The 9,882-nt window shown below is 45.2% G+C and overlaps 1 protein-coding gene across 1 annotated transcript in view; it reads right to left on the bottom strand.

Annotated features, from left to right (window-relative positions):
* Positions 1-603: 603 nt before the first annotated feature.
* Positions 604-9,882, bottom strand: part of sh3rf1 (SH3 domain containing ring finger 1) — a 101,152-nt gene continuing 91,873 nt past the window's right edge. The window contains exons 9-12 of the mRNA XM_080431324.1: positions 7,741-8,057; positions 5,314-5,681; positions 2,318-2,697; positions 604-1,325 (exon numbers count right to left, since the gene is read on the bottom strand). Coding sequence (XP_080287450.1) covers positions 1,157-1,325; positions 2,318-2,697; positions 5,314-5,681; positions 7,741-8,057 — 1,234 coding nt within the window. The 3' untranslated portion in view covers positions 604-1,156. The remainder of the gene's footprint in view (positions 1,326-2,317; positions 2,698-5,313; positions 5,682-7,740; positions 8,058-9,882) is intronic.

The following is a 9,882-nucleotide window of genomic DNA, read 5'->3' as shown; positions in this document are numbered from 1 at the left end:
GATCCAACCGAAGCGAGCTGTAAGTTCATCTTCTAGCGAATTGGCTTGCATGCACGTATTTGATCATTAACGAGGGGTTCAGCGACACAGAACGCCCAGACCCCCCCCTCCCTCCCTCCCACCACCCACCCACCCACCCACCTACTCCCCAACCAAACAACCCCCCCGGAGCCCTGTGGAACAGCCCCGGTTAAAGAGACGAAACATTGTGCAATTCCTCGCCTCGCCTTGTGATGAAATAACGGTGCAATATCGCCGAGATATGTCCCAAGACCCCATCGCCGGGTCATCAAGCCAGTCCCAGGTAATCTGATTAGACCCGGAGGGTGGGGGGGTGGGGGGGTGGGGGGGTGGAGTATCGTATTCCTGGGAGCGATGCCAAGCGCTGTGGATGATGGCGTCGTTAAGTGCCGCGTCTCTTCCACCCCCCCCCCCCCCCATCCGCTGCGTTCAGTAACACTCTCGTCACTTTATCGTCCGACAGTGGAAAGCATTCAGGAGAGATGAGAGATGATGCGAGTCGTCCAGATCCAAAGCCATGTGCCAGCTTCTTTCTTTTTTTTGTTTACCCTAAACGCCCCCCCCCCCCAAAAAAAAGGCAGAGCAGAGCTTGTCCGCTTTTTTTTCATCTTCTTCCAGAAAACAAAGACTACTGAATAAGTTAAAATGCATTTTTCTTTTCTAATCTATCAACAGCATATTATTGGTTTGTTTTGTGTAACGCTAAAAAAAAAAAACATATTTTTTTGTCTCCTTATGTACAATAAAGTGAGGAACAGTACAAGGCACACATTTAAAAACATCTGAATTGTTACACAGATATAAATAAGCCACCAAAGAAAAGAAAGAAAAATAAATCATGCACGGTAAACTCCTCGATGTTGGTTTAAAACTCTTGAGAGTAAGTACCGACTCTCCCAGAGTTAAACCAACGCTCGGGGATTTTACAGTGTGAGTAGTGTGCTGTCCTCCAGCTTTTCCATCCTCCCAAATTGTCCCCCCCCCCCTTCCCCCCCTCTCTCCTTCTCTGTGCGGCGGCCATCGGCGTTTCCATCTCCCGTGGCAGCCGCAATGGCCTCTGGGAAAAGGGTTTCAGTGTGTGAGTCTAAGACCAGAGTCTGATCACTGATCAGTTTGGGTTGGTGGTGGTTGTTTTTTAGATGCTGTCTACGAAGCTGCCGGGGAACAGGCCGGTCCGTCCGTTCCTCTGCAGGGTGCCTTTGAACCAGCCGTCCTCGCGCTTCCTGTGGACGAACACGATGTCGCCCTCCTTGAGCTCCAGCTCCGCTTCGCTCTGGGGCGGGTAGGACACCACCACCCTGTACCTGGTGACGAGGTCAGAGCAAAGTGTTAATGTTGACAGCAAAGTTTTACGTTGTTTTAGTCGTAGTCTTTTGAATACAAGTAAGACGTGCGAACGCTGGAAGCGAACGCAGCTCGAAAACATAGAAGTGTGTGTGTGTGTGTGTGTGTGTGTGTGTGTGTGTGTGTGTGTGTGTGTGTGTGTGTGTGTGTGTGTGTGTGTGTGTGTGTGTTGTTGCATTTAAATCAGAGCATTGTCTACATTCCTGCACTCTGGCGCCCTCTACATAGGTAGTGCATGCACACAGACACGCAGACAGACAGACCCACAACCTGAGCAGGGTTACATAGTAAGCTCCACTTGGTCGGAGGCGCGGCTTCGCCGCGCCTCCTTCCGCGTTCGCAAAAATGTCATATTTTAGTCGACTAAAATAAATATCATAAGACTTTAGTCGACTAAATCTACAGTAGATTTTTTCGACAAAAATGTATTTTGGCGGGCTGTGATGGCGTCGTAATAGCTGATTTTACACTTGCTGAAAATAGCCGATCTACAAGTTCACACCGACGCGTTGTGAGCTTGTAGATCTGCTATTTTCAGAGCGCAACACCCGAGCACAACCAAACATAAAATTACTTGTCTTTTAGTTCTACTTCTCCACTAGTCCCTCACTAACATTTTGGTCTAGTTTGTATTTGTTGATGAAATTGTCAATATTTAGTCTTAGTTTTAGTCATCATGGCTTAGTTTATATTTAGTTTTTTGTCAGTGGAAAAAGGTAGTTGACAAACATTTTTCTTTTTCATCATAGTTTTAGTCGACGAAATCAACATCATAGAGAGATGGACACTTGCTTATTGGACACTGAGATGTTACTGTGGATGTTATCGATGCTGTCGTTGATCTGCATCTTTTAACTTTTCGTGTTTGTTTTTTTCGGAAATTAACGCCCTACTTGATCATACTAAATCATTTTCTATGGGGCGTCACAGGAGAACTAGGGCTTCTCATTACCTCTCACATATGATGGGCCGTGCGTCATGCAGCTGGGAGGAGAGAGAGGAGCAGGCTTGGCGAGGAGGCGGCGCGATGGGGGGGCACACCTCCAGGGGGCTGGCCTTGCGGTGGGGGGTGGTCTCGGGGGCCGAGGAGGAAGAGGAAGAGGAGGAAGAGGAAGGGGAGGCGGCAGCAGCAGCAGGTTCAGGCTCCACCCGGCCCACAGAAGGAGGCGGGGTGGCGGAGGAGGTGGTGGTCTCGAGTCCCATGGCGCCCTGCAGCGCCGTCTCCCCCCCGGCGGCCACTTGCTCCGCCTCCAGCGTGGGGGAGGAGGGTGGGGAGGGACGAGCCTTCTTCTTGTTGGAGGACAGCAGCTTCAGGAGGCCTTTCTTCTCCCGCTGACAAAGAAAGGCAAAAATACAAAATCTCAAGATGTTTGTTTGAGCCCAAAAGGTCCTGATCTGAGATTTGGGAAAACAGCATGAAAGCAGTCCCTTACACCAGGGTCCGGGACCCCTAAGGGGTCCTCAGAGCTACTATATAGGGGGTCCGCCAAATCTTTGAGAGATCGGATAATTTTTTTTACATTAACTACTTGAACCCTAGACTTCCTTTTCGGAGGGGAACATTAGCCAAAAATATCAGATCTACAAGCTCACAGCAGCTCAAGTTGTGAGTTTGTAGATCTGCTATTTTTTGGCAAAGAGGTTTGGAGTGGGGGGGGGGGGGGGAGGAGCAAATCAAGTATAAAGTATTGAAGGTTTAAGTGGTTAAATGTCAGTCAATGATAGTCAATGAATCTATGAAATCTATGAAAAAGCTCAATCTGCAGCACAACTTTATACAATATGTAGTGGGGTGGGGGGTCCCTGCTTCATCCCTCTCTCAGCTAAGGGGTCCTTGGCCTGAAAAACGTTGAAGACCCCTGCCTTACACCTTTCTCAAACTTTTTCATGTCAAGGACCCCAAAATTGAAATATATATTTTGCCACGGACCCCCATCTCAAAATGTTTTGTGTCAGGGACCGCCAGAGGGGAAGATTTGTGTTAAAAAACTTCAAAGTTAAAAAAAATAAGAATGTTTAAAAATAGCAGGTGTACTGCTACAAGCTTGTAGATCTGCTATTTTTGAATGGCCAACCTATAACATAATGGATAAAGTGGTTACAATGATTGTGACGCTATAATATTAACACATTTTGCTGGCGACCAAATAGATAATAGCGATTATCTCAAACAATTGCGATTAGAGGCGATTATGTAATGATGGTGACGGGTCTAGAACTTGTTTATGGTTCTAACAGCCACTGGCTAGAAGCTCTTCCTGAGCCCTGGGGACACAGGGCTGTGATGAGACACCTCAGACGCATGCCGATCGTCACAAACGCTCCGTGACAACGAGAGGGACAACAGCGTTTTAGATTAAACCGCGACGCGCACCCAGAACCAGGCTGACGGGTTCCATTTCACACGAAAAACAATCTGTCTGGCAGCTTTTAGTTTAATGCATTAAGACCGGGAACGCATCTGTGTCATTTTAAGATTTCTTTGGCTATTCAAAAATAGCAGATCTACAAGCTCATAGAGCGGTATGAGCTTGTAGATCTGCTATTTTTGAAAAATCGTGAAAATGTGTGCAAATATTTGAATATAATTTGTTTTAAAGCAAGCATTTGTAACTCAGTTGTAACAGTATGTTGCTATATCAGTGGTGCTCCAACTCTTCCTTGTCAAGGACCCCCAAAATCTGGCCGCGGACCCCCATCTCAAAATATGTTGTTCCAGGGACCCCCCCAGAAGCACAGATCGGAGTTAAAAAAAGAAATCAAAAAAATGACACAGATGCGTTCCCGGTCTTAAAGGGTTAATTATCACGTTTTTGCTTCTCACTGAGCCTGGAAAAAAAGAAAAAAAAATAGTTTGGATAATGCGGTTGGGCGGACGGGGGCCAATCGACGGGCTGCGTTTGGGGACTCTCGTCAGGAGAAAACAAGACAGCTGGTGCCTGTTGGCCTCGTCTGAACCCCCCCCCCCCCCCCCCACCCCCCTAACTCAATTCTCCAGGCCCGCTAGAGGGAACAGACGGCGGCATTGTGTGCAAATTCTACATAAACCGCTCTCCGTCGACTGTCTATTTTCGACAGAGAGCGGGGTGTTTGGTATTGTAAATAATTGGCAGTTAACGCGGGCGGCGCACCAGTCTCTCTCTCTCTCTCTCTCTCTCTCTCTCTACCGATGGGAAACATTCGGGACATCTGGGCGAAGCGGTAGCTTTCAATTTGATTGATTGATTGATTGAATACTTTATTGGTCCCAAATGTAAACGGCACGTGGTCCTGGGGACTTGTTTTGCAAATCTTTGAATATACGTTTTTAAAAGTAATTTTTTAAAACTCAAATCTTTGCGTCTGGGTCCCTGGAACAACATATTTTGAGATGGGGGTCCGCGGCCCAAATACATATAATTTTGGGGGTCTCCTTGACATAAAAAAAAAAAAAAAAAGTTTGAACTGATATAGCAAGTAGCAACAATACGTTTTTCAGAAAACTGGATTTAGAACAGTGGTTTTCAACCTTTTTCATGCCAAGGACCCCTAAATTGATATACATTTGGCCGCGGACCCCCATCTGAAAATGTTTCGTGCCAGGGACCCCCAGAAGCAAATATTTGAGTTAAAAAATGTTGCTTTAAAAAATATATATATTCCAAGATATGCACAAATGTTCAAGATTTTTTTTAAATAGCAGATCTACAAGCTCAAAGCGCAGCACTCGGTGCCACGCTATGAGCTTGTATATCTGCTATTTTTGAATAGCCAAAGCTCAGTGGTTAAAACGATTGTGACGCTATGTTAACTAGTTTCGCTGGGGACCCCCTGGTACCCTCCCCAAGGACCCACTGGTGGTCCCCGGACCACTGGTTTGAGAACCAATGATTTAGAAGACATTTAGAATGGGCGTCAGGTCTCAACGGGTTAACGGGGGAATGGAGACGCGTCCACATGGAACCCCACCTTGCCGTCTTTGTCCGCTCTGCAGGCGAGCGCCGCGTTGGCGGCGTTGAGAGGAGACCCGTTGCTGCCGGCGGCGCCCGCGGCGGGCATGGCCACGAGCGCGGCCACGCCCCCCTCCAGAGAGGCGGCGCTCACGTTGGGCGGGGTCAGGGAGGCGGCGGCGCAGCCCATGGCGGCCGCCGAGGCCCCGGCGCGGGAGCAGCCCTGAGCGCCTCCTCCTCCGGAGGAAGAGGAGGATGAGGAGGAGGAGGAGGAGGAGGGCTGGGGACACACGATGGCCAGGTGGGGCAGGTAGGACACGACAGGGGGCTGGGACTGGAGGGGGGTCACCGCCGCTGTGGGACGCTCCTGACTGTGACACGCCGCTGCTGAGAGGGGACAGAATGCTGCTGTTATTTAACAGCTCTTATAGCAGTGGCTCTCTAATCTTTTTCATGTCAAGGCCCCCCCAAAATGATATATATTTGGCTACGGACCCCCATCTGAAAAATATTTTGTGCCAAGGGGGAAAAGAAGCAAAGATTTGAAAATTACGTTCGCCTGAAATATATACATATGTTGGTGTTTAAGCCCTATGGTATGTATGGAATGCATGTGCTAATAAAAACATTTAAAATATTGTTTATTGTAACCTTTTCCTATTAACCTTAGGAAGTATTAAGTTGGTCTTTAGTTATGTTTAGGTTAGGTAATGATTGTTTATTGCTGGACCACATAGGGCTGGGTGCAATAACCGCAATACCGCAATGTCGAGTTCATAATCGCGATTATTATTATTATTTTTATTTTATTAACCTTTTCATTCAAAATTAAAGATACTGCGATAGCGCCATACCATCGGTAAACAGTGATTCATTACCGCCATAACTAAACATCCATACCGCCCCAGCCCTAAATCAACTTGTGACTGCCGTTGTTCCCCCTGAGTAAAAGATGGACTATAAGGCATAACAGGCTTATTAGCCAGGGATCCTTTTAACATGACCATACAGACTGCTTCAAAATCATGTTTTATTCATTAAAATAGGTCCCGGATTGTAGCTTTTAATGCAATAAAATATCATAGAAAAGTTGGATTAGGATTTAGCACAGTGGTTTAGAACAGTGGTTCTCAAAAATAGCAGATATACAAGTTCACGCAAGCTACAAGTGAGCTTGTAAATCTGCTATTTTTGAATTCTTGAACACAAATATTCTCTTATGGGGGTCCCTGGCACAAGACCTTTTCAGATAGGGGGGTCCATGGCCAAATGCATATCAATTTGGGGGTCCTCGACATGAACTACTGATTTAGAAGGTTTTTGTAGAATCGGCCTCAGGTCTTAACTCTATAACTGCCAAAGACGTTTATAAACGTCTTTGGGCCTTCAGCTATTGCCTGCCAAAGACGTTTAAAAACGTCTTTAAAAAAATTTCAAAAAAAAAAAAAAAATTCAAAAAAAAAAAAATTCTAAAAAGATTCTCTAATTATTTAACACATTGAATGCCAAAAACGGTCCGGACCGTTTTTGAGGGTCCAAACGAGAAGTGCCGAAAACGGTCCGGACCGTTTTTGACCCAATTCTATTTTTATACATGTGGGCCACGTGGGGCGCTAAAACGAAACTTTGACATCACCCAAGCAGTTTCTGAGAAGAAGAGGCTGGATCTGGCTCCATGTCAAAAATCCTTCCGGTCGGCGTTTTCAATGTGATCTCCTTGATTAAAAGCTTAATATCTCCATTTCTTTTTAATGTGGTGGAAACGAGCCGTTTTCGATCGGCGATCACGCTGCAATGGAGGATCGCGTTGGAAATATTATTGTTCCAGGCGTTAGTCGGGACCCTCCGCCGTCTCGCACGCACGCTTTGTTTACATGCACTTCCGTGTCTGGGCTTCTCACAGCACGAAATGTATAACGCAAGTGGATGGAAGAAATGCTGGCACTCAACGTATAATATTTTAATAAACCTCTGGCACCCAATGTGTTAAGATTGACACCTTTTCGATATTCCAAACGAATAAGGAGATAACAATTCCCAAAGATTTGCTGCTCCATCCACTTCAATGTTAAAATTGAAACGGACAAACAATTCACAATGTTTTTTGGTTTGAAACCACTGGTTTTTAGCTATTTTCAAACATCAAACAACACATGACAACAAGGTCAAATTGACCTCGTTGACATTTGTGAAACCAAACCTGAATCTCATCTGTGATTAGAAATTATCTGGGATCAATCATACTGGAGAAAAATATTCTGTGGCTATGCGAAAAGGTACCAAAATCGGTCAAAACCCTGGCAGAGGCTACAGACTGTTCTGAAAAAACTCTGGCAGGGTAAGAGTTAATGGGTTAAAAAGTTTAAGAACCCACTGGAATAGATCCACACACACACACACACACACACACACACACACACACAGGGGGGTAGGGGTCCTCTCCTACCTGTCCTGACAGCGTTGCGGGCCTGGTTGACGGTCATCTGTGAGTTGACGTGCATCAGGACTTTGGGCTGCTGCCCCGTGGCCGTCTGGGCCGCGGTGACCACGGCGGCGCCGGGCAGGGGGCAGACCGCCGCCGCCGCCGCCGCCGCCGCCACGGGGACGCCAGAACACGCGGGAGGGAGGAGGGGCTTGTTGTTGAAGTCCCCGCCCCCGGGCCCCGGAACAATGGCGGCGGAGGGGCTGACGATGGTCACTCCTCGGCCGGCCTGGGTGCACAGGCTCAGCGGCACTTTGGGCTGGGTGCTCCCTGACGACGTCCTGAAAAAAGGGGGGAACGCAGCAGTGTTGATTTCGATGACTAAAACTATGGCAAAAAATGTTCGTAGACTACCTTTTGGGTGGGTTTTCACTGATGAAAACTAAATAAAAACGAAATAAAAACTGCTAAATATATTGACAATTTCAACAACAAATAAAAACTAGAATAAAATGTTAGGAAGGGACTAGTGGAGAAGAGATCCAGTAGAACTAAAAGACAAGTTATTTTATGGTTGGTTGCGCTAGTTGCGCTCTGAAAATAGCAGATCTACAAGCTCACAACGCGTCGCAGCGCGACGCGTTGTGAGCTTGTAGATCGGCTATTTTCAGCATGCAACCAAGTGTAAAATCAGCCATTACGACGCCATCAAGGCACCGACAAAATACATTATAGTCGACTAAATCAACTGTAGATTTAGTCAACTATAATCTGATGATATTTAGTCGACTAAAACTAGACAAAAACTAAAACTTTTCAGATGACTAAAATATGACTAAAACTAAATGGAATTTTATTCAAAAGACTATGACTAAAAGTCTAAAACTACATCAAAATGTGCTGTCAAAATCAACACTGGTACACAGAACAGCAACAATGTCAGAGAAACTATGAAGTCCATGTTTTCACGGATTTCATCAGACATGCTGAGATCTTACAGTAACTGACACTATCTGACATGGTTATGTCATGGTATGTTATTATTTATTTTGTCCTGCATAATGCAAGCACTGTTGAGGGTGAATATTGTTGTACATTTGGTTCATTATTGGCTCTGGCTGTAATTGTATCTTAAAAAGGCAGGATAAGTGATTTTTTGGGTTAAAAGGTTAAAGCACTACATTCTGATAGTATCATCATTGCTATAGAGTGTTTGTTCAGCAACACGTCTCTCCAGCTCTTTAAACAGAAAATACATTTTCAGGTAGGTGACAGAATTTCAGCCAATCAGGAGAAAGCACCCATTTGTCAGCTTAATTTTTATAGTGTTCCAGTTCCAATTGTGTCTGCTCATTTCTTTGTGTCATCACTTCCAATTTCACTTGTTTAAATCTGTATCCTGTCTGAGTTCTCTATCCTGATTGGATAAAATTGGTATCCCGACCTGAAAATGAATTCTCTGTTTAATTAAGAGCTGGAGAGACATGGAGACTCCTGTTACTGAACAAACACTCTATAGCAATGATTACTATCACAATATAGAGCTATTTAACACTTACTTTAACCAAAGAAAATCACTAACCCTACTGCTGTCCTGCCTTTGGCGACAGATTTTCCTTTGCAGGGTCAATAAAGGTCTTATCTTATCTCTTATCCTGGTTGACGTGTAGCTCAACACGTCACAATGTTCACAGATAGATTTCACTAAACTGAGTTACAGAGCTTTATTATCAATCCGCTGACCGTGTTGTTTTTGCAGCTGTACTGGTTCTCAAACTTTCTCAAGGACCCCCAAAATGATATGTATTTGGCCGCGGACCCCCATCTCAAAATATTTTGTTCCAGGGAGGGACCCCCCAGAAGCAAAGTTACAAATGTTCGCTTTAAAAATATATATTCAAAGATTTGCAAAAATGTTCACGTTTTCAAAATAAATGGCAGATCTACAAGCTCATAGCTCATAGGGACGGCTTTGTAATGGCAATACTAGTTGTATGGTTAATATATATTTTAAAAAATGAAATAAAAATCTGGTAATTCTGTTAGTAAAGCTTAACATAATTGAGCAGGATCTTTTTCCTTTGGTGTGAGCAGTTAGATAACTGGGCTGGAATGCACAATGAAGAGCAATAACACAATAAAGATAATGAGAAAAGTATTTACAGC

This window comes from Gymnoscopelus braueri (genome assembly GCF_963280865.1).
Source record: "Gymnoscopelus braueri genome assembly, chromosome: 6".
In the NCBI taxonomy this organism is placed as follows: domain Eukaryota; kingdom Metazoa; phylum Chordata; class Actinopteri; order Myctophiformes; family Myctophidae; genus Gymnoscopelus; species Gymnoscopelus braueri.
The sequence above is the reverse complement of the archived record's forward strand: the minus strand, read 5'-3'. Positions and strand labels throughout refer to the sequence as shown.